General features: G+C 50.7%; 1 protein-coding gene across 1 annotated transcript in view; it reads left to right on the top strand.

The window, feature by feature from the left end:
• Positions 1–25,000, top strand: part of LOC146267826 (slit homolog 1 protein-like) — an 84,751-nt gene that overhangs the window by 10,502 nt on the left and 49,249 nt on the right. The window contains exons 2-3 of the mRNA XM_084709390.1: positions 4,397–4,468; positions 8,244–8,315. Coding sequence (XP_084565516.1) covers positions 4,397–4,468; positions 8,244–8,315 — 144 coding nt within the window. The remainder of the gene's footprint in view (positions 1–4,396; positions 4,469–8,243; positions 8,316–25,000) is intronic.

Genomic DNA, 25,000 nt, shown 5'->3' with positions numbered 1-25,000 from the left:
ATTGTGTGTGTGTGTATTTGTTATGATTGTGTGTGTGTGTGTGTTTGTTATGATTGTGTGTGTGTGTGTTTGTCATGATTGTGTGTGTGTGTGAGTGATATCAGCTTGTCCCCCCAGTGTAAAGCTCCAGAACTCAGACCAGGATGCTTCCTCCCCCCTACAAAGCCCAAAGCTGTCCGTACAAATGGTCCTGCAGTGAGCAGACACACACACACACACACGTACGCACGGACACGCACACGCACACCAGTGTGCGCCTGGATACGCACGCACGGGCACCGTGGGTGGAGGCCTGAGCGGGGCTCTGATGGGTGTGTGTATATGGCTCTGGGTTTGATTGTGTGTCTAAGAGGATGTATGTTTATATGGCCCTACTATCCAAGAGGGAATGTGTTGTGTGTGTGTGTGTGGAGGGGGGGGGGCAGAGAGAGAGAGAGAGAGAGAGAGAGAGGGAGAGAGAGAGAGAGAGAGAGAGAGAGAGAGAGAGAGAGAGAGAGAGAGAGAGAGAGAGAGAGAGAGAGAGAGAGAGAGAGAGAGAGGAGAGAGAGAGAGAGAGAGAGAGAGAGAGAGAGAGAGAGAGAGAGAGAGAGAGAGAGAGAGAGAGAGAGAATGTGTGTGTGGGAATGAGAGAGAGAATGTGTGTGCTTTTGCGAGCGAGGATGTCTGCGTTCCCTCCTTGCCGTCCGAGGACTCCATTTCACCTAACATTGCTCAATTCAAACCAGGTCCACTCCAGCCCCCCTCTCAGCCTCCTCCTCCTGGGCCTTCAGCAGATGGCAGAAACAAACAGGACACGTTTCTGTTCTCCCTTTGTGCCTGTGCTGCTCCGTCAAAACATAAACGCAGAGATGTGGAGGAGTGTAGTTGCGAAACAATCACACCCTGTCTCTGCTGGAGGACTAGCGCAGTGGATCCCAACCCTGCTCCTCAGGGCACCCTGTCCTGCATGTTTTAGATATTTCCCTGCTCCAACACACCTGATTCAAATGAATGGGTCATTATCCAGCTCTGCAGAAACCTGCTTATGACCATTAATTTGAGTCAGAGTAGTTAAGGCTAGTTAAAGGCTAGTCACAATAGAATCATATTAGAGTCTAGTCAGAGTAGATTATAGGCAGACTATAGTCATATTAGAGACTACAGTCAGAGTAGAGTCAGTCATTTGAGACACCAGAGTCAGATTAGAGTCAGTCATTTTTAGATACTAGAGTCAGATTAGAGTCATTATTAAAGACTCGTGTCAGAGTAGAGTCAGTTATATTAGATTCTAGAGTCAGATTACAGTCATATTAGAGAATAGAGTCAAAGTAGCAGAGTCAGTCCTATTTGAGAGTCACTAGAGACTAGTCAGAGTGGAGTCAGAGTGGAGAAGATAAAAGTCTATAGAAGTAGATAGAAGTCACAGTTGGACTGCTTCACTAGGAAGTTTGAAGAAGCTCCTAGAAAATTCCGGACATGGTCTCAGTCCAGCTCCAGGCTGGTCCGGCCAGATGAGAACATGCTGACTGAGTTGAGGAGGCTGAGCGGTTGTGTGGAACTCCACATCACACACAGATTATCCTCCTGGATGTCTGTCTATAACCAGCCAGATAGAACCACACCGTCCATTTAAACGGCATGCTTCTGTTGAACGGGTAAAAGGTGTGCCTGTGAGTGTGTGTGGTGTGTGTGGGGGAGTGTGTGTGGTGTGTGTGTGTGTGTGTGGAGGAGTGTGCGTGGTGTGTGTGTGGGAGTGTGTGTGCGTGTTTCCTGCCCATCTGAATCTGATGCGAATCCCAGCTGTGTTGACTGGAGTACCGGAGGCCTCTCTCTGACAGGGGAGTAGATTTGGCTTGTCACCCCAGAGAGAGTGATCTCCCCTGGGCTCACAGACTTCCTCAGGTGGGGTCAGACTGCACTGACCCTGCTCTTCAAGCCCCTATCCACCTCCAATTCCAAGCCCCAAAGGGGCTAGTAGACTAAGGCCACAAACTTGCAAATGAAAGTGGAAGAGCCCCTCTTTTGTAAGCAGCAATATTAAGAAGTCACTAGGTATTACACGGACATACATAAAGGAGGACAAATAATCAATGTAGTCATTAAGAAATCAATTGAGTGAGACATGATTTTGGGGCCCCCGGGCACAGCTCTGGGACTTTTCTTTCTCTCCTGCACTCTTTATCTCTTTCTTGCTCTCTCTCTCTCTCTCTCTCTCTCTCTCTCTCTCTCTCTCTCTCTCTCTCTTCTCTCTCTCGCTCTCTCTCACCACTCTCTCTCTCTTTCTCTCTTTCTTTCTCTGTGTCTGTCTGCCTCTCTCTCTCTGTCTCTATCACTCTGACTCGCTCTGTCTCTTTCTCTCTTTTCTCCCCTTCCCTGTCCCACCATGTCCCATGGTTCCTGAAGGCATCATCACTGAAGGCCACCCTGTAGATAAGATCCTGGGAACCCAATAGTGTATGCGTGTGTGCATGCGTATGTGTGCTTGCGTGCATGTGTGTGTAAGCACCTGTAATGAGCAGCACATGTGAGTATCGGACCCCAGGCTAATGAAGCTCACTCCATTATTTATTTCCCGTGGCCAGTCGCTCGGCCTGTCGATGCACCTGTGTATACACACACACACACCCACCATCTGTCTGTAATGACCACTCTCTCTTGCATTGCATAGCATTACAGTCCCATGAGTGGTCATTAGACGAGAAGGAGAGAGAGAGAGAGAGAGAGAGAGAGAGAGAGAGAGAGAGAGAGAGAGAGAGAGAGAGAGAGAGAGAGAGAGAGAGAGAGAGAGAGAGAGAGAGAGAGAGAGAGAGAGAGAGAGAGAGAGAGAGAGAGAGAGAGAGAGAGGGGAGAAAGGGAGGAAGGAGAAAGGGAGGGAAACGCTGCTTTTGGCAAAGATTTCGATTTTTGTTTTGTGGTGGTGGAGAGTGAAGTATTGTTTTGGAGACATTGGATTAGAGTGCAGCTTCTGTGGTCAAACTCTCTATGTGGCTTTCATTGTTATTATACCGTGTGTGTGTCTGTGTGTGTGTGTGTGTGTGTGTGTGTATGTGTGGGTGTGTGAGATGCTTTTTTTGCCACTCACTAGGAGGATGCTATCTAATGCTGAGGCGATCTATCACCCCTCAACCCACTGACACACGCACACACACACACACACACACACACACACGCACACACACACTGAGTCATCCCTCAATCCGTCCCTGCTCCTATCCCAGCATGTCCATCCATCCCTCCCTCCATCCTTCTGTCCATCCTGCTTTCCATCCCTCCATCCCTCTATCTCTCCTGCCCTCCATCCCTCCTTGTTCCTCTCCCCATGTTTCCCCACCCTGCTTGCTGGCCACTTCTCAGCAGGGAAGCAGGTCTCATTAGCTCCACAGCACTTAGCTTTCTGCCCCCTGGCCTCCTCACATCCCCTCCACCAGCCTATCTAATCCCACAGAGGGAGGGAGGGAAGAGGGATTAGGAGCTAGGGAGGGGGTGGGGGGAGGGAGAGGCAGACAGCGGATGGAGGAGAGGGAGGGCAGGGGTCTGCTCAAGAGGGGAGAGACAGGGAGTCAGGGGTGTGGATCCCATTTCAAAGGAGCTGCTTGTCCCGACCTCCAAAAATGGTCTCTCTCTCTCTCTCTCTCTCTCTCTCTCTCATCCATCTCTTTTAGTTTGTCATCCCTCTCTCTCCCTCTCAGTATCACCACCTTCCAGCTTGATGATACATGTTCACGTGAGACCAGTCGGTTTTATTTGAAACCTTCTATTCGCCTCTTCTTCAAGGTGTTGTTAACACACACTCATCATTTATCACTACGTGTCGGCTTAGCTCAAAACTATCTGCATTTTTTGATCGTTTTGCTTGTTGTGTGTGCTCTATGTGTGTGTGACTCTCTCTCTGTCTCTCTGTCTCTATCAGTCTCTCTCTACATCCTTCTTCTCTCCCCCCCTCTTTCTCTCTCCTTCCAGCCTCTCTGCCTGAAGTTCTCTTTTCTCTTAGTCTTTACACCATTCTACCTCCTTCTCTCTCTCTCTCTCTCTCTCTCTCTTTCCCTCTTTTCTCTCTCTCTCTCTCTCTCTCTCTCTCTCTCTTTCCCTCTTTCTCTCTCTCTCTCTCTCTCTCTCTCTCTCTCTCTCTCTCTCTCTCTCTCTCTCTCTCTCTCTCTCTCTCTCTCTCTCGCTCTCTCTCTCTCTCTCTCTCTCTCTCTCTCTCTCTCTCTCTCTCTCTCTCACTGTGTGTTCTTCTGTCCATTTCTGTGTGTGTGTGTGTGTGTGTGTGTGTGCAGTTGAGAAAGTGCCCCAGGTATCAATAGACAAAGTTGTCTCTGTACTCTTGATTGCGGTGTTAGTCACAGACTGAACAGGCCCACTGGGAAACTCCTGATGTATTATTAATATAGTGTGTGTGTGTGTGTTTTTTTTTCAGGGAGCTAAATGGAAACAATCTCACACGTATCACCAAAAGCGACTTCTCTGGACTCAAGTATCTCCGTGTGTTGTAAGTAAACTTTTGCTTCTCGTGTTGTATCCTGTGTGTGTGTGTGTGTGTGTGTTGGGGGATGGGGGGGGTCTGTGTGTGTGTGTGTGTGTTGGGGGATGGGGGGGTCTGTGTGTGTGGCTGGCATGAACTAGCTTTTTCAATTCCAGTGTCAGTATCCCAGCATGCTTTAGTTGTGGGAATGCCATATGTACATGTTTAACAATGGGTCCATAATAAATGTATGAGTATCATAGTAAAAGTCACACCTTCACAATCCAGAAATCACAAGAGTAGGATTTTAGACTACATTACCGGAGGTTACAGGAGTGCGTTTCAGAAGTACAAGAACTCCCAGTGTGTTTCAGCCAAATGAGAGCCGACAGCGGTGTGTTCTAGAAAGTACTAGCTAACAGGAGTGTTTTACAAGTACCTCAGCTTGCGGGAGTGTGTGGTTATGTCACTGGTGAAGGTGGTGTAATGGACTGCTGGTTCGGAGTGGGTCCACTCCAGCAGGCTTCAACTGTGGATCAGTGTTCTCTCACTGCTGGAATAATCCTTTCTCTGTCTCCCTCACACACACACACACACACACACACAAAAGTTGCATGCAATCTTCAGAGCACTGGACCTTAATTAAAATTGTCCGTAAACTTGCAAGAGTGATTTTAAAAAGCTCTTGGGATTCCTGTTAATGGTATTTAAAAGGGCTTACAATGTGTGTGTGTGTGTGTCTATGTGTACCTTTGTGGGGACCAGAAGGATGTGAAACAAAGACAAAATGGGGGTTAGGGGTTAGGGATAACACAATAACACCCTTTTGAATGGGAGTGAATTTTCGGTCCTCACTAGGATAGTAAAACAAACCTATGTGTGAATGTGGCCGTGTGTGCATGTGTGCTTAAGGTGTTACAAACAGCTCCAAAGGGGGAACCAATATGAACTGAACATGTGTCAAATGTAAATTGAGACAGACTCCGTTCCTACTGCCCAAGCACTTCTATTTTCAAGCCTTTTTGCTCGAACATATTCGCCCCCCCCGCCCCCCCTCCCCAGCTCTGCAGAGGTTAAATACCTTTGTGTCACCAGCTTGTCACCAACAAGTAAGAAGGAAACTACTTCTTACAGGAGAAACAGACACACACTCTGGCAGCACTCACACACACACAGACTATAAAAATGACTGGCGTCTGTGTGTGTGTGTGTGTGTGTCTTTGAGTGTCTGTTATCCAACCTCTCTGATTTAGCAGGCTATATACTAACAGTGATGACCTCAGAGTAACCTTGGGGGAGGGGTCAAACAGTAGGAATGTTTAGTCTTACAGTCTACCTGTCTGCTTGCATGTCTACCTGCCTGTCTGCTTGTCTGCCTGCCTGTTTTCCTGCTCGTCTGTCTGCTTGTCTGCCTGTCTGTCTGGCCACATCCAGAGCAACAGCTCATAGCTTTTGTAGGTTCCCAGATCAGACTGTCCAGCCCGAAGCACCCAGCCCCAGACCCCAGACCCCAGACCCCAGACCCCAGACCCCAGACCCAGACCCAGACCCAGACCCAGACCCAGACCCAGACCCAGACCCAGACCCAGACCCAGACCCAGACCCAGACCCAGACCCAGACCCCAGACCCAGACCCCAGACCCCAGACCCCAGACCCCAGACCCCAGACCCAGACCCAGACCCCAGACCCAGACCCCAGACCCCAGACCCCAGACCCAGACCCAGACCCCAGACCCCAGACCCCAGACCCAGACCCAGACCCAGACCCCAGACCCAGACCCAGACCCAGACCCAGACCCAGACCCAGACCCAGACCCAGACCCAGACCCAGACCCCAGACCCCAGACCCAGACCCCAGACCCAGACCCCAGACCCCAGACCCCAGACCCCAGACCCAGACCCCAGACCCCAGACCCCAGACCCCAGACCCAGACCCCAGACCCCAGACCCAGACCCAGACCCAGACCCCAGACCCCAGACCCAGACCCCAGACCCCAGACCCCAGCCCCAGACCCCAGACCCAGACCCAGACCCCAGACCACTCCCCCCTGCCCCCAGCACTCAGCACCCAGGTCCTCTCCTGGAGATGTTACAGTCTCCACTTTACTGGGGTTTTGCTGTCTGAAATAAAACAGAGCAGAACTGGCCACTGTGATAAAGAGAAAAGGAGCAGGAGAGATTGTGGGGGAGAAAGATAGAGCCTGGCAGAGAGAGAGAGAAAGAAAGAGAGAGAGACGATGTTTTTTCTGACTCATGTAAAAAGTTTTCCACAGTCAGAAGCCTCTTTTATTTCACCTCAATCTAAATTCATGAGATAGAGAGTGTGAGAGAGATAGAAAGAGAAAGGGAGGGAGGAGGAAAGAGAGAGAAGGAAGTGAATTGGACTTCTCTGTCTATATTTATGGGCTGTGAACAGTGATTACCATTTATACGATGGGGAAAAAGCAGAGAGGACTGTGCAATGTAAGCTCACACACACACACACACGGACACACACACACACGTCCTCTCTCACTGCAGTTGAGTGGTTTTCCCTCATGGAGACAGGGCAGTATTCTGCCATGAAGGGAAGGTCTTGTTACTTCTGAAGTCTTGGACACCTCTCTCTCTCTCTCTTTCATTCTCTCTCTGTTTCTCTATCTCACTCTCTGCCTTTCATTCTCTCTCTCTCTCTCTCTCTCTCTCTCTCTCTCTCTCTCTCTCTCTCTCTCTCTCTCTCTCTCTCTCTCTCTCTCTCTCTCTCTCTCTCTCTCTCTCTCTCTCTCTCTCTCTCTCTCTCTCTCTCTCTCTCTCTCTCTCTCTCTCTCTCTCTCTCTCTCTCTCTCTCATGCGCACATGCTCTCTTTCTCTTTTCTTCCGACCTTGTTGTTGTAACACTTCCAAACTCTACTAAACGTTAGCTTTGGCAGCACTAGCAAGGGTAGCGTGTGTGTGTGCCTATATGTGTGGGCGCAGTGTGTGTATTTGTGTATGACTAATGCTTTGTGTGTTTGTGTGTAACTAATGTGTTTGTGTTTGCATTTGAAGACTGCAGCAAAGATACCAGCCAGCCTCACCGTGCAGTACACACGCACACACACACACAGACCCTAGACCTCTGTCCCGTGTACCTCCCCCCCTCCCCCCTCTTCGACACGTCACCCCCCCTAACCCTCCAGAGTGCCTCCTGTTCAGACTCTCTATCCCACCTCAGGAAACTCTTTCCTGGCTGCGATCCCTGCTGCTTCTGGCCCCTGCCAAGAATCAACAGATTGCCCCTACCCAAGGCCACACTGCTGCCCAGTGTGGTGTGTGTGTGTGTGTGTATCCAGACCACCATGGCCCAATGGGTGTTGGAACTAGTCAGCTTGAACGCACACACTCAACAAGGGGTCTTACCTCCCAAACAGAAGCTCCCACCATGCAGGAAATCCTTCCACACTGACCCTCTCAACCCCCCCCCCACCGGCCCCACACACTCACCCCACGCACTCAGATACACACACTGACACACCCCACGCACACGCACACAGATACACACACTTACACACCACGCACACACACACACACACTTTACGGGCTGACCTGCTCCGTACTGCTGCATCAATTACACTTCGGAACGTAATTTCATTATCTCCATCCTTCTTTCCTCCCTCCACTGCCTTCTCTCTCTCTCTCTCTCTCTCTCTCTCTCTGTCTGTCTGTCTCTCTCTCTCTCTCTCTCTCTCTCTCTCTCTCTCTCGCTGTCTCTCTCTCTCTCTCTCTCTCTCTCTCTCTCTCCCTCTCCCTCTCCCTCTCTCTCTCTCTCTCTCTGTCTCTGCAGGCAGCTGATGGAGAACCAGATAGGTGTGGTGGAGAGGGGAGCGTTTGACGACATGAAGGAGCTGGAGAGACTGTAAGTAGCACCGAGAGCTCCCGGGGGAGGGAGGCAGGCAGGGTGACTTGTGCTCCACCTGTGCTCCACCTGTGCTCCACGCTGCTCCACACTGCTCCAGCCAGCTGTGCAGGTCAGGGACTGGAGTGCCTCCCATCTGGGCCCAGGGAGGGCTGTTCAGCAGCTTGTAAACAGCTGGCGACACTCAGTAAACAGTTTGGTAACAGGCATACAAACACTCTCACCACACGTTGGTCAAGCGGGTTGGCTTCCCACATGTGGAGAGGTTGGACACACACACACACAGACTAGACCACATCAGACACACACTTGTGTGTGCCCTAACCAGATGTACGGGTGGATGTGTGATGAAGTAACCACCCTGAGGTCAGATGATGGTATATTTGGGTTCATAACAGATGGGGATTGGATGTGCACTTCACAGATGTATAATGAGTAGCAGATGGATTTGGATCATGGCTCATCCCCATAATGCACCATACCCATAACATCCATTACCTGTTAACTGTCATGCCCATCACCCAGACTGCCACAACACCCACAATGAATAACAGCCATAATGCCCATTACTCACTCTGCCACATTACCCATAATTCCACAGCACCTACAATGCACCAGACTTCTAATGCCCATTCCCCATAATGCATAATTATCCATACTGCACCATTCCCGTGAAGCCCCTTACCCATAATCCATAATATTCTATGCCCATAATGCCCACTACCCATAATGCCTCATTACCCATGATGTACCTTACCATAATGCCTGGTCCCCATAACTGCAGAGGTTCAGCAAAACCCTTAAAGGTCTGATGTTCACGTGTCCATGTGTCAGAGCCTGGCAGCTGTGCTCGACTCAGGTCCCTGTCTGCCTGGTCCGGAAAGTTCTGAGCCCTGTCTGCCTGGTCCGGAACGTTCTGAGCTCTGTCTGCCTGGTCCGGAATGTTCCGAGCTCTGTCTGCCTGGTCCGGAACGTTCTGAGCCCTGTCTGCCTGGTCCGGAATGTTCTGACGCTCGTTTGCGACGCTTGAGAGAGTCAGAGATAAAAAAAAAGAGTGGGGAAACAAAGAGGGAGAGAGATGAAGAGAGATTGAGACAGCGACAGTGATAAAGAAAGAAGGAGAGAGACAGTGAGTGGCTGTGGTCTGCTAACAGCCATTAGCAACAGGCTGTTCCTCGTTTGGCTAATTGTTGTATTAGCATACAGCCTGCCAGTTCTGAGCTCTCCCAGACAGGAGCGTTGGTGCCAACTGCAATCACTGCTTTACACACACTATACCCACCAGCTGCATGTACACACACACACACACACACACACACAAACACCCACACCCACACACACTCAAACACACACACAGGTTTGCTGATCCTGTGTTTTCCCTGCAGGCGTCTGAACCGTAACCAACTGCTGCAGCTTCCAGAACTGCTGTTCCAGAAGAACGCTGCCCTATCCAGACTGTGAGTACTATCTATCTATCTATCTGTCTGTCTGTCTGTCTGTCTGTCTGTCTGTCTGTCTGTCTGTCTGTCTGTCTGTCTGTCTCTCTCTCTCTCTCTCTCTCTCTCTCTCTCTCTCTCTCTCTCTCTCTCTCTCTCTGTCTCTCTCTCTCTCTCTCTCTCTCTCTCTCTCTCTCTCTCTCTCTCTCTCTCTCTCTCTCTCTCTCTCTCTCTCTCTCTGTCTGTCAAGGTCATTGTCTTGATTTATATTCTGAACTTCATTGGATTGCATGAGTCCATGAGAGTTTGTAGGTTAACAAGTTGGCATATAGATCATTCTGCAGTTGTGTGTGTGTGTGTGTGTGACGGCTGAAGGATGATGGAGGAGAACTAAGGGGACATGTGACCCTGAGCTGTTCTGCAGGTGAGAGGATGTCTGACTGTCATAATGAGGAACTGTTTATGTCATTGACGAGAGAGAGAGAGAGAGAGAGAGAGAGAGAGAGAGAGAGAGAGAGAGAGAGAGAGAGAGAGAGAGAGAGAGAGAGAGAGAGAGAGAGAGAGAGAGAGAGAGAGAGAGAGAGAGAGAGAGAGAGAGAGAGAGAGAGAGAGAGAGAGAGAGAGAGAGAGAGAGAGAGAGAGAGAGAGAGAGGGATTCAGACAGACAGAGAGAGACTAAAGATGATAATGTTTCAGTACCGGTCTTCATTTGGTGATCAACCCAACCACTGCACGCACACACACACACACACATATACACGCACACACACACACACACACACACACATTCACACACCCCTGTGGAGTGACTATCCCAGAGTAACACTAAACTTTTATTTGCGTTTGTAACGAGGGTCCATTTTTTCGGGGGATAATTGGAGTGTCCCTGTCGCCGAGTTCCCAGTGTCAGTGTTCTGGATCAGGTTACCTACAGCATCTGGGAAACAGCCACGGAAAAATCATTTTCCTTCTGGAAGCTTCATACTTCATACTTATATATATAGTCCTCCTCCTCCTCCCATTCTCACATACTCCTCTACACCAGCCCTGCATCTCTCCATCTCCTCATCACCTCCTTCTCCTCCTGCTCCTCATCCTCCTCTTCTACCCCTCCTGTCCTCCTCCAGCCTCCTCCTTCTACTCCTCTCCACTGGTCCTGTCCTCCCCCAGCCCTGGTCCCCTCTTCTCCCCCAAGCCCTGGTCCCCTCCCCACCTCTCCCCCCAGCCCTGGTCCCCTCCTCTCCCCCAGCCCTGGTCCCCTCCTCTCCCCCCAGCCCTGGTCCCCTCCTCTCCTCTCCCCCCAGCCCTGGTCCCCTCCTCTCCCCCCAGCCCTGGTCCCCTCCTCTCCTCTCCCCCCAGCCCTGGTCCCCTCCTCTCCCCCCAGCCCTGGTCCCCTCCTCTCCTCTCCCCCCAGCCCTGGTCCCCTCCTCTCCTCTCCCCCCAGCCCTGGTCCCCTCCTCTCCCCCCAGCCCTGGTCCCCTCCTCTCCTCTCCCCCCAGCCCTGGTCCCTTCCTCTCCCCCAGCCCTGGTCCCCTCCTCTCCCCCAGCCCTGGTCCCTTCCTCTCCCCCCAGCCCAGGTCCTCTGGTGGCATCCTGCCCATAACAGGTTCTGCAGAATGCTGGAACAGCTTAAACAGCTGCTCAGTGGGTCTGCATTCTCACTCACCGGTGCCGTGTCCTTGGCAGAGAGAGACAGAGCCTCCATGAACCTGTTGGGGGCTCTCTCACTCCCTCTCTCTCTCCTGGGGTGGGGGGGTTGAGAAGGGGGGGTTGGGCTGAACACTGTAGGCACGCTGGTGAACAAACGCTCCCCGAGAACCCCCTAACCCACCCAACCCGCACGCCGAGAGAATTTGAAACCGACGGCTTCAAAACAATGGCCGGGTTTCCCAGATTCGTTAAGAAGCTCTTAACACTGAGTTCTAAGAACGCTCTAGAACGCTCTAGAACGCTCTTAGAACGCTCCTAAGAGGCTCTTCGCGTCAAGAGCTTCTTAACGAATCTGGGAAACCCCGGCCAATATCGTTGGCACTGTCGGTGGACAGTATCAACGTGCCGATCCGTTGGGTCACATGTGTATGAGATGTCTGCGAGGCCAGGATTTGACACGTGGCACACGGAGGGTGGTGGGCAGAGGGATCCCAACCCTGACGTGTGTCTTCAGTCCCCAGCCGCGCGTCTGCCCCGTCCGGCCCCAGACTCAGGCTTCAGACCCGCCAGCCAGCAGCAGTGGATGGACTTTAAAGATTCTGCTCTGCCTGAGGAAGACTTACTTACGCTGCCATTCCGTGTGTGTGTGTCCGTGCCTGTGTATGTGTGTGTGTGTGTGTGTGTGCACTTGTTGTAAAAGCTCCCAGGGTCTAGTTAGGGTCTGTCTTTAATGGGTCTAACATGGAGGTTAATGCTGCAGACTGCAGCCTTCAGGTTAAACACCAGCCTTCACGATCTCTGTGCCCGGGTAATTACCCTGCTTGCAACCACTCTCTCTACTCTCTCTCTCCTCTCTCTCTACTCTCTCTCTTTCTTTTTTCTCTTTACTGTCATTCTCGGGACCCTGTCTTTTCTCTCTACATGCTGTTTATCATTTCTTTCTTTCTTTCTTTCATTCATTCATTCATTCTCTCTCTCTCTCTCTCTCTCTCTCTCTCTCTCTCTCTCTCTCTCTCTCTCTCTGTCTCTCTCTCTCTCTCTCTCTCTCTCTCTCTCTCTCTCTGTCTCTCTCTCTCTCTCTCTCTCTGTCTCTCTCTCTCTCTCTCTCTCTCTCTCTCTCTCTCTCTCTCTCTCTCTCTGTCTCTCTCTCTCTCTCTCTCTCTCTCTCTCTCGGTCTCTCTCTCTCTCTCTCTCTCTATCTCTCTCTGTCTCTCTCTCTCTCTCTCTCTCTCTCTCTCTCTCTCTCGACCTTTCACTCCTGTAGCTCCTCTGTCTACCCTTCTCTTCACGCTTTCTATCTCCAGGTCGGAAGGTTGCTTAATAACAGGGCACTGGTTACCTCGATGACTTTTAGCTCGTATGAGTCATTAAGGCATGAACGTGGTCATTACGCCACTTACTCTGATTCCAGGACTGAGAAAGGGGGTGGGGGGTTGGGGGGGTACTGTCGGCAGTCAGGAGGGCCGGGGGAGACCCCCTGCAGGGGGCTCAGACTCGACCTTCCATGGGAAAACAGAGATGGACCTGGAACTGTGCTCTTTGTAATGGTATTGAAGCATGTCTGGAAACGTGGTGTGGAGAAGAAGCCAACCATTGTCAGCTGAGAGTTTCGAGAGTGCATACTTTATATTTATATTTGACTTATTGTCACTTTTTTTTTTACCCACGGTAGAGACCACAAGTTGAAAGACAGTGAGTATTCATGACAATGAGAGTCAGCCAGTTGTTTAATTTGTCGAGGACATTCCGAATATGGCTTTATGAGTGCTATGAAGGCATGTTTTGAATGAAGAAAAATATACAGAAAGGTTGGTTGGAGCCGGCCTGGTACATGCGGTCTGAAGCCCAGAGGAACAGCGGGGCTGCAGAGCCGCAGTCTTTGGGTAGACATGGATGGAATGTGAAATAACCGTTCACTTTTACATGTGTCGAAAAACTGACTCTGATGCATTGGCACTGTCAGATCAGGAATAATGGGAGACGATTAGAGATGATTGGAGCTGAGTCGAGATTATTAGAGATAGTTGGAGATAGTTAGGGCTGGGTGATGGATGGAGAGAAAGAGAGAGGGAGAGAGAGCCTGGGGAAACAAATAAAGGCGGGGGGCGGGAGAGGAGGGTGGACGAGTAGCGCGGAGAGAGGGAAGAATAACAATGAAAAAAGAGAGGCATCCATCATTGTTAACGACCTGTTGTTGCCCCCCCCCCCCCCCCCCTCCCCTCCCCTCCCCACCTCCTTCGATCCCGCCATCCCGCTCTGCCGTGCTGGCCTGTAATCTTGCGAGCCGTGTCTGTAATTAGAACGTGTTCGCAGTGTGGGAGCAGGAGGAAGGAGGGAGGATGGAGGGATGGAGAGAGGAAGGTGGATGCAGGGAGGGGCAGAGCGAGGGGGTAAACATCCAGGGAGATAGTCGCCCCCAGGGATTGGCATCTGGTTCGGAGGGGAGGGGGGCCGGAGAGGGGGACGGAGGGACGGGAAAAGAAGAGGGGGGAGGAGGAGTGGGCGGGGGGGGGGGGTATTTATGATCTCTCCTCGGATCACTGTTTACCGCCGCTTGTCCTGTGTGACTATGACGTGTAAACACACACACACACACAGAGGAGGGGAAAGAAAGAAAGGAGAGGAGAGCAGAGCAGGGTAGAGGTGTTCCATTTACTTTCTCCATGGGGGGTGTAGCAAGGCGGGCAGCGGGGTGGAGAGAGGGGGTAGGGAGGCAGTCCTGGAGGAGGGGTGTGATGGTACCTGCTCTGTGGGGGGTAAGCCAGGTGACCCGGGGGGGGGGGGGGGGGGGCTGGGCAGGGGGAAGGGGTGTGGTTCATCCTCATCTCGTTTCCTCATTCATCCCTGATTTCCGTGCTAATGCTTGACAACAGAGACGCTCTGGTACACAAACCCTAACACTGCAACCTGGGAGATCAACACACACACACACGTACACACACAGACAAACACACACAGACAAACACACAGAGGAAAAACACCAATTAAACACACAGTAACAGTGTCGTTACACATCCCAGTGTTTATACAGCCTCGGCTGCTGTTCAGCAGGGACTACATTCTCCATCAGGCTATTTCGGGAGATTAAAGAGATGCTTTAGCCGTGTATTCTTGCTCTGTGTCGCGTGCTGTGTTTGTGTTGGAGGACCGAAGTGGGTTTCTCTCGGCTTGTGTTTATCTGTTTGATCCTTCCAGAGACGGTCTCTCAGTGTGAGGCTCAGGGAGAATTCCGAGGGAATGTTTTGAAGTGTAAATATTGGGCGGTTGCACCAGACTCTCAATGAGAAATGATAGCGCTCCCACATACAATGTCCGTGTTCAGAGCCAGCTGAGTTACCTGCCAACAGTGGGTGGATGTTTTACGATTCATTTGGATTTTCATGAATCTTTTTGTAATGGGTACGGAGGTCTCCTGTTTGTGTGTGTGGTTGGGTCACACGATTGTGCTTACAAACACATTTTCTATTAGTGATTGGACGCGTCTGAGAGGGTGCAGCATATGAACTGACTGTTAGTGTGTGTGAGAGAGAGTGTGAACGAGACAGACATAGTATGTGTGTGAAAGAGATTGTGTGTGTGTGTGTGTGTGTGAGAGAAAGAGTGTGTGTGAGAAAGAGAGATAGTGTGTGTGTGTGTGGGATCAAGGAGTGGCTCGGTCATTCTGAATGGATAGAGCATGAATAAGACATCCCTGTATGGTCTAGATCAGTCAGGAACACTCTCAGGGATCTCACTCTGCAAGTCTGCCAGAGAGTCTGCTTGCTGAATTGAGAGATGTGTGTGTGTGTGTGTGTGTGTGTGTGTGTTAGTGGGTCAGTAGAGGATAGCTTTGGCAGGGCATGATTGAAAGTGACATACAGGAGACCGGGCTGCTCTCACCTCCACACACACCCCCACACACACACACACACACACAGACACACAGACACACGCAAACACACACTCACCCATCCACACACACACCCCACACACACACACATACACAGACACACAGACACACCGAACACACACTCACCCATCCACACACACACACACACACACACAAACGCAAACACTCTCACTCACACCTACACACACACACACCTTGGCTGGTGGGGTTGGCAGCCGCCTGTGGAATGCTACAACTTCAGCCAGAAATAACAGCCCATATAGTGCCAGTCGTGTGTGTGTGTGTCTGTCGTGTTTGTGTGTGTGTGTGTGTGTGTGTCTGTCACAGCATATGGGGGATGGGTGCAGTGGCCTCTTTTTGAATGAGAAAGCCAGTACATTCATCAGAATTTTTAAAGAGTGTGTGTGTGTGTGTCAGGTTTGTGTGTGTGTGTGTGTCAGGTTTGTGTGTGTGTGTGTGTGTCAGGTTTGTGTGTGTGTGTGTGTGTGTCCAGGGCATCTGTGTGGCTCATCTCTGCTCCTGCAGGGCATCTGGAGGACACATTCAAAGTGTAACCAGATCATCTGATTCAAACTGGACCATGGTGCTGGTGCCTGGGGACCGGCCTCTACTGGGCCTCTACTGGGCCTCTACGGGGCCTCTACTGGGCCTCTACTGGGCCTCTACTGGGCCTCTACTGGGCCTCTACTGGGCCTCTACTGGGGCCTCTACTGGGGCCTCTACTGGGCCTCTACTGGGCCTCTACCGGGCCTCTACCGGGCCTCTACTGGGCCTCTACTGGGCCTCTACTGGGCCTCTACCGGGCCTCTACTGGGGCCTCTACCGGGCCTCTACCGGGCCTCAACCGGGCCTCTACTGGGCCTCTACTGGGCCTCTACCGGGCCTCTACTGGGCCTCTACTGGGCCTCTACTGGGCCTCTACTGGGCCTCTACCGGGCCTCTACTGGGCCTCTACCGGGCCTCTACTGGGCCTCTACTGGGCCTCTACTGGGGCCTTACTGGGCCTCTCTCTGCTGTGTCTTATAGTGTGTGTGTGTGGGGGGGTGGGGGCAAGGGGGGTGTAGATCTGCTGGTCTGGGACTCCCCCTGGGACCCCCCCCCCCCACCCCGTGCCTCCCTGTCCTCCAGGAGAGAGACAGGACACATTTACAGCTGAACACACACACACGCACACACACAAACACTCAGACACGCACACACACATTGCTTCGACCCTCTAGCCCGAGGCTCTGTCTGATACCGTCTGAGATTGCAAACAAACAAACTGCAGGGCAACACCTAGCACCCGACCGCACAACCACACACACACACATTCTACACACACATTCACACACTCTACACACACATACAGACAGGCACAGAGTAGCACATACACCTCCCTCTTTTACTCGTTGCTGTAGTAACCAAGACTCCCAACTCTTATTTGGGGAATACACACACATGACAAAGAGAGAGGGAGAAAAGTAGAGAGGGGTAAGAGGGACAGAGAAAGGGAGAAAGACATGGAGAGAGAAGGAGAGAGAAAGGGGGAAGGTAAAAGAGGGAGAAAGAGAGAGACACACAAAAAGAAAGAGAAAGACATGAGTTTACCTCTTCATTGCAGGAAAAGTTAAGTCCTAGAAAACGTTCCATTTTAGAAAATACTTTGAAGTGTGCTTGATGGCAAAACATTTGACCAGTAATCCTGTGTGCGTGTGTATGTGTGTGTGTGTGCTTTTGTGTTTGTCTTTGTCTGTGTGAGGGTATGTCTGTGTTAGTCAGGAAAGTGCTAGAACCAGGACAGTGTGTTCTCAGTTTTCTCCTGTGAGGTGCTCAAATCTCCAGTCTCAACAGACAACAGGGAGGATCCTCTCCCCTCTCCTCTCCCCTCTCCTCTCCTCTCTCCCCTCTCCTCTCCTTTCCCCTCCTCTCTTCTCTTCTCCTCTCCTCTTCTCTCTTCTCCCTGTGTGGGGAACTTTTGGAAACACATCATTTTCCTCCCTGCTGTTTTACACGCTCTCTCTCTCACAGACACATACACACACTGTACCTGTTGTGTGGTGTAAATAGAAGTCTCACCAATCTGACACCTCCGGAGGTGGAGAGAGAGGGTAGAGGAGGACGGTGTAGAGAGAGTGGGTAGAGAGAGGGCGAGCAGGGGAGAGTGACAGAGAGGAGGGGGAAGAGTGGTGGGAGTGAGAACTGAATGCAATAAAGAGAACAGAGAAGCGAGGGATGCAGAGAAGAAAGTGAGTTAAAGTGCTATAGAATATATCTGGATGGAGTAAGAAGGGTGATAAAGAGGTGTGGGATGGTGCTAGATAGGGAGAGAGAGAGAGAGAGAGAGAGAGAGAGAGAGAGAGAGAGAGAGAGAGAGAGAGAGAGAGAGAGAGAGAGAGAGAGAGAGAGAGAGAGAGAGAGAGAGAGGAGGGAGGGAGGGAGGGAGGGAGGGAGGGAGGGAGGGAGGGAGGGAGGGAGGGAGGGAGGGAGGGAGGGAGGGAGGGAGGGAGAGGGGGGAGAGGGGAGGGGGAGAGAGAGAAGGGGAGAGGGAGAGGGAGAGGGAGCATAAGAGAGATATTGCTGGTGAGAGGTCCCATCTGTTTTTTTCTCATCACCTCTTTTCTTTTGTGTGTGTGTGTGTGTGTGTATTAACACATCAAAGCTGACCTGGTCCAGGAAGCCTGGGTGACACTGCTGCTGGAAGGATAAAACGCTGCTGATAGGACAGTCTCTCCAGCTTAACCCCTTCCACCCCCAGTCTCCCCTCCCTCCATCTCCCCCTTCCACCCCCGGTCTCCCCCTTCAACTCAGTCTCCGCTTCCTCCATCTCCCCCTTCCTCCCCTGTCTCCCAACATCTCCCATCGAAGCCCACCCCCTCCTTGTCTTCTAAACCTCTTCTCTCTCCTTCTTGCTCTCCTCTTGTCTGCCTTTCCCTCCCTCCCTCCATCTCTCTTTCTCCTGTCAAACAGGACCCCCCTCCCTCCTCCTCCTGTTTCTCCCTCCTGCTTCTCCCTGTCTATCTCTCTCTGTCTCTCTGTCAATCTGGTGTCTCTCTCTCTGTGTCTCTCTGTTTCTGGGGTAACAGGACCCCTCTCACCATCCCTGCATCCCCTGTCTCTCCCTCTTCCAACAACTCTCTCTCCTGCCCGCCTCTCCCCCACCGACATCTCTGCTCTGCTCCCCTTCCAACATGGTATCACTGCGAAGCTATTTTGATGCCCGGCCAAACGAGCACATCATGCCCCCCCTGACTCTGAGGCTTGGTTTCCAGAGGCCTGGACGGCAGGCCGGAGCCCCAGGCTGTGGTAATGAGGTGTGCCCAGCAGAGAGCCCTTTCATGTGGGTATCCAGGGGAGAGATGAGGGGGGTGGGGGGTGGAGGGACCAATGAAGGACTTGAGAGATGGGGAGGAGTGGAAGGGTGGAGGGGGATATCGGGGATAGAAGGAGGGGGGGATGAAAGGCTCTAAAGGTGCTGAGGGGAATGGGGGGGGGGGTGAAGGGACGGAGGGAGGGAGGGATGGAGGGATGGGGAGTGTGGTGTTATCTGTAAGACTGGCTTAAAACCCGAGCCGTAAATCTCAGACCCGACCAGAGCAGTCAACCAGCGCAGTGACCTAGTACAGCCTGGCTTTACAGAGATAGTGTGGGCGGTGGGAAGGAGTGGTGAATTGTAGTCACTTTCTGTCAGCCGTTATCAGAGACTGCAGAGATATTTAGCATAGGGGTAGATGAGAAGGTGCTTTAGCGAGGGTAGTGCACACTCACTCACTCACTCACTCACATACAAACAAACAAATAGAGAACAAGGCCATTTGTGTTATTCTATAGGCTGTGTGTTTCAGAAACAAAGTGAAGGTGCCGCCTGGCTCAAGAGAAGATATATGAGAGAAGACTGTCTGTCAGAGAGAGAGTCAGAGAGAGACAGAGAGGGAGAGAGAGAGAGAGAGAGAGAGAGAGAGAGAGAGAGAGAGAGAGAGAGAGAGAGAGAGAGAGAGAGAGAGAGAGAGAGAGAGAGAGAGAGAGAGAGAGAGAGAGAGAGAGAGAGAGAGAGAGAGAGAGAGAGAGAGAGAGAGAGAGAGAGAGAGAGAGAGAGAGAGAGAGAGAGAGAGAGAGAGAGAGAGAGAGAGAGAGAGAGAGAGAGAGAGAGAGAGAGAGAGAGAGAGAGAGAGAGAGAGAGAGAGAGAGAGAGAGAGAGAGAGAGAGAGAGAGAGAGAGAGAGAGAGAGAGAGAGAGAGAGAGAGAGAGAGAGAGAGAGAAACTAGTGTGTGCGAGTGTCACGTTTTAATTAGCCTGCAGGTCTCCCACAGTGTGTGTGTGTGTGTGTGTTTGCGTGCGTGCATGTGTGTGTGTTTAATCCTGTAACGCTTGGCCCTACATCAATGATCTCCTCCCACCCCCGATGCCTTCATCAGTCCCGGCAGTGGGATTACTGCTACATCATACCAGGGTCCAGTTAACACACACAACCTCCTCCCCCTACAGTTCCATCTTGACCTCTCCCTCTCCCCGTCTGTCTCTCTCTGCCTCTGCCTCTCTCTGCCACTCCTCTCCCTCTGTCTCTCTCTGCCTCTCTCTGCCTCTGCCGCTCCTCTTCCTCTGTCTCTCTTCTCTCTGCCTCTCTCAACCTCTCTGCCTCTCCTCTCTCCTCCTCGCCGTCTGCCTCTCTGCTTCTCCGCCTCTCTCTGTTTATCTTCCTCTGCTGCTCTGCCTTTCCTCGCTGCCACATTACAGACGGGGAGGTGTGAGTTTGTGTCTTTGGAGTTTGTTCATGTGAGAGATGAATATAGAGGGAGGGAGAGAGAGAGAGTCAGGGTGAAAGACAGAAAGAGCTTGTGTGTGTCTGTGTGTGTGTGCATGTGTGCGTGTGTGTGCGTGCGTGGTTTTAGCCAGCCCAGGGGATACATGCAGGTTCCAGTCCATAAAGTAGCTGTAAAAGAGAGGAGGTCATTGAGGCAAAACAAAGAGTTTTCACATGAACAAGCTAACTGACTGGTGGCCAACAGGCTAACACACTGCCTCAGCACAAACACATCCCCTTTCTCTCTGTGTCTCTCTGTGTCTCTCTGTGTCTGTCTGTCTGTCTGTCTGTCTGTCTGTCTGTCTGTCTGTCTGTCTGTCTGTCTGTCTGTCTGTCTGTCTGTCTGTCTGTCTGTCTGTCTGTCTGTCTGTCTGTCTGTCTGTCTGTCTCTCTGTCTGTCTGTCTGTCTCTCTCTCTCTCTCTCTCTCTCTCTCTCTCTCTCTCTCTCTCTCTCTCTCCATCTCCCTCCTCCATAGTAAACAAAGTTATGTTTATTGTTGTATCGTCTCCTTTCCCTCGAGAAGTTGTGTGTCTGTTCGAGAGAGAGGGGGGGAGGGTAGGGATAGATAGAGAGAAGGGGAGTTTTTGTATTTTGTAGAGATAAAGAGGTGTAGGTTTGTAAACCAAACATAGATTGTTTTGTAATGTCTTGCAGAAATGGAGAATGTGTATTGTGGAGTGTGTGTATTAGGGATGTGCATCTCCATCACTGAGGACGATACTATACACATCTCGATGCACTGCCAACGATCCGATACATTAAAGATACATAAAAGCAACTACTAATGCGATACGATAAAATTCACCCCTATTGCGAAGCAGTGCGATTCGACACGATGCGATTCAGTGAGATGCGATGCAAAGGGAATATGATACCATGCAATTTAATATGGTACATAATGATTTACATTTATGCTATGATTTATTTCTTTGTCAGACTGCAAATCATCAATTAACTAAACAAGTGAAAGTTTTATTTCACATATTAAAAGTCTCTGACAATAGATAAAATAACATTAGGCCTGGACCTTGCCTTAAACCAGTCCTTCTTTCCTGTTGTATGTGTTCTCTGAATGTAAAAAAGGGTTAACTATTACAGGCAGTCACAAGCTGCTGTAAACACTGTCATAATACAACACACTAAATTGAACTCATACGTCCAACTTGAAATTTTTCTCAATGACTCAGCTATCTCTCGTCTTACTTTGTTGTACACAACAGGGATTTGTTTTGTCGGAAAATAGCTTCCTATTCTTGCTAGGGGTACCGCTGGAGCTAGCCACTGACTGTAGCCAGCTGAATCCGAGGGGGAGGCAGACGTCTCCACACAAATACCATGTAGACTCTTCAGGTGACTACCTAAATTAGCCGTGCTGCCTGTGTACTTTATAGCAGTACGATATATCTTGTCAATTGCATGGGTCTTGTCAAATTGCCCATCTTTCTTGTAAAATCCGAAGTGTTGCCAAACCTTGGATTTATTGCAATTTGTAGGAACGTGTAACTCTTCCTCCGCCGTGATAACACTCGCCCGAACACGCCTCCAACTCGCGCGAAACGAGAATCGGCCACTGACAGCAGTGGAGATAAAACCGTGCTTAAGAAACTAACTAAATATAGAATTATTTGTCACAAATCATTGTTCAAATTTCTAAATACTAAAGGTGTTTGCATACACATAATTATATGTAAATACATCGGATTATATCGATGCAAAGATGTTAGAAACGATGCATCGCGATTTCATCCCACATTGTATTCGGTGCACACTTTTTTGATCCGGGCCATCGCATCGTGAACTTATATGCGATGCACCGATGCGAATCGGTGAATCTTCCCATCCCTAGTGTGTATGTGTGTGTGTGTGTAGGTGTGCTTTTAAAATCTAAGAGCATGTCTGTCTATGTATTGTGGCGTGTGTGTGTGCGCATGTGTGTGTGTGTGTGTGTGTGTGTGTGAGTGTGTATGTGTGTGTGTGTTTGTGTGGTTTCGATATAAGGCAGCAGAAGTAGGATAGGTGCAGTCTGACACACCTTTCTGCTTGTCTCCATGGAAACCATCAGTTGTGGGCAGGGCAGAGAGACAGCAGACTGGGATGGGAGCAGGACCTTTAGCTGTCCCAGACAGCGGTCATACTGGGATGGGAGCAGGACCTTTAGCTGTCCCAGACAGCGGTCATACTTCACGTACAGCTCAGGTGAAGAGACATCTAGCAGGAGAGGAGAGAGCCCCTGGCTGGTGCTGGGACTGATCTGTGGGGTTGTGGAGTTGACACACACACACACACATATGTGCATTCACACACACACACACACACACACACACACACACACACACATATGTGCATTCACACACACACACACACATATGTGTTACTTTCTCAGTATAAAACGTGGTGCAAACCATATACCTTCCTCCATCCCCCTTTCCCTCCCTCCCTCCCTCCATCCCTCCTTCCCTCCCTAGAGAAAAGCCTGCCCTTTGCTCAAGCCATTCCGTCTCCTTGGAGCTCATTGTTGTGTGGTTGCTAGGTGATGGCTGGGGCCTCATTTGGTCACCTTGGTTACCCGGGGGGCTTGGGTATTTGGTATGGGGTCAGGCCTGACAGAGGTGACATAATGGAAGTGTGCGTGTGTGTGTTATGTGTGCGTGTTTGTATGGGTGTGGGTGTGTGTGGATAGGGGTCAGGCATGACAGAGATGAGGAGGGAGGAGGTAAGGAGGAGATGAAGGAGGTGAGGAAGAGGAGATGAGGGAGCTGAGAAGGAGGAGGTGAGGCGAGGAGGTAAGGAGATGAGGAGGTGAGGGTGAAGGAGATGAGGAGGTGAGGAGATGAGGAGGAAGGGATGAGGTAGGAGATAAGGGTGGAGGTGACGAGGGAGCTGAAAAGGAGGAGGTGAGGTGAGGGAGGAGGAGATGAGGAGGTGAGGAGGAGGGCAACACAGAGAACCCACAGCAAACTAAGAGGACTTGCCGTCTATCTGGGAGAAGAATGTGATGATTTTACATTTAGTATGAGACTGGAAGAGTACCTGTGAATGAAACAGAACGTCTTTCCATCTTGATCCTTATATTCCTATTAATTTGGTTAATTTACTATTCATTTCTCTCTCACACACACACCTACACCCACCTACACACACACACAAATGGAAGTGTGTCTTTGTCCTCTCTCCTGAATTCCGATCCTCAGTCGTCAAGCTAGCCATGTTGAGACTGGGCTTGAAGTGGCCTGGAGTGGCTTTCACACACACACACACACACACACACACACACACACACACACACACACACACACACACACACACACACACACACACACACATATACACACACACACACACACATGTACACACACTCATACCTCCATTGTGGCTATACTAAGAGCTCTTATTAAAAATCAGAGTGCATATACGAGCAAAATGGAGAGGGATATTTTCAAAAAAATGAGTTGCGGTTTACAAGTAGCCGACCCTCCCATCTCTCTCTCTCTTTCTCTCTCGCTCTAGATAAGCTGCTCTGTCTGTAATATGACTAGGTAGTGTGGTTCCACAGTCCTCAGAGGAAACACTCATGTCTCACCCCAAATTAAAATGAAGAAACAGCTTCATTAAGGATGAGTCACTCTGTTGTGTGTGTGTGTGCGTGTGTGTGTGTGCAAGTGTATCAGTCATTGCAACAACATAAGGACCAGATAAAACACCACAGGAACTTCTGTGACCGCTGTGTGTGTGTGTGTGTGTGTGTGTGTGTGTGTGTGTGTGTGAATGTGTTCAGAAGCAAACACTGCATTGGAGTCAAATCTAACTCCTGTGTTTGTATTTAGATTTAGGGTGTGTGTGTGTGTGTGTGTGTGTGTGTGTATCCACTGGTCCCAGCATGCCCATACAATGGGCCATGGTATGTCTGGCAGTCTATCTGGAACTCTGCTTCTGGGAGTGGCTGGGCAACGTGGGTCTGTGTGTGTGTGTGTGTGTGTGTTGAGACTGGCAGAGACGTGTCCTACTTAGGACGGCAGTAGTAACAGTGTTTGAGATCCATGTGTAGTGTGTGTGTGTGGGTGTGATGTCTGTTGTGTGTATGTGTGTAGTGTGTGTTGTGTCTACTGTTTTTGCTGTGTGTAGGGAATGTAGTGTCTTCAGTTTGTGTGTGTATGTGTGTGTGTGAGAGGTGAACACAACTCTGCAGAGCCCCACTTGAAACACACAGTACACACAGCTCAACTAACACACTTCAAACGTACATGCAACGCAGCGCACATCCCAAACATGCATGCGTCTTAACGTACATCTCGAACATCCATACGGCCGAACACACGCCTCAGCAACATAGCCGTGAGATTCAATGTATTCAGGAGTCTGGAGACAAGCGCGTCTGTTTTGTAGGATGTCTGTGTTCGTTTCTCCAGCTCTGCGTCCACAACAGTGGAGTCACACAGGAAAGAGTCACCATTGAAATGATTGTAGCCCCGTGGAATAATAATGTCGTTCCATTTTGTCGGTTAGAATTTGAATGTTGGAGAGGGTAGGTGTGGCGTCGACCCTGGAGGGAGGCTGTTCCAAAATGACGCCCTGTCGTGACCCCGTCTCCCACGGAGAGGGGCAGCTGGACGAGTCTGAGGGGATGACCCTAACCCCCCCCCCCCCTCTCTCTCTCTCTCTCTCTCTCACACTCACTCTCTCTCTCTCTCTCTCTCTCTCTCTCTCTCTCTCTCTCACACTCACTCTCTCACACTCACTCTCTCCTTCTCTCACTCACTCTATCTCCTTCTGTCTCTGTCTCTCTCTCTCTCTCTCTCTCTCTCTCTCTCTCTCTCACACTCACTCTCTCCTTCTGTCTCTCTCTCTTTCTGTCAATCTCTCTCTCTCTCCCTGTATTCGTATCAGTCTCTCTTACCATCTCTCTCCTCTGCTCTCCTCTCCCCCATCCAT

The sequence above is a fragment of the Hypomesus nipponensis genome, chromosome 11 (genome assembly GCF_054491055.1).
Source record: "Hypomesus nipponensis isolate SF chromosome 11, ASM5449105v1, whole genome shotgun sequence".
In the NCBI taxonomy this organism is placed as follows: Eukaryota; Metazoa; Chordata; class Actinopteri; order Osmeriformes; family Osmeridae; genus Hypomesus; species Hypomesus nipponensis.
This window is presented reverse-complemented; position numbering and strand designations above follow the sequence as displayed.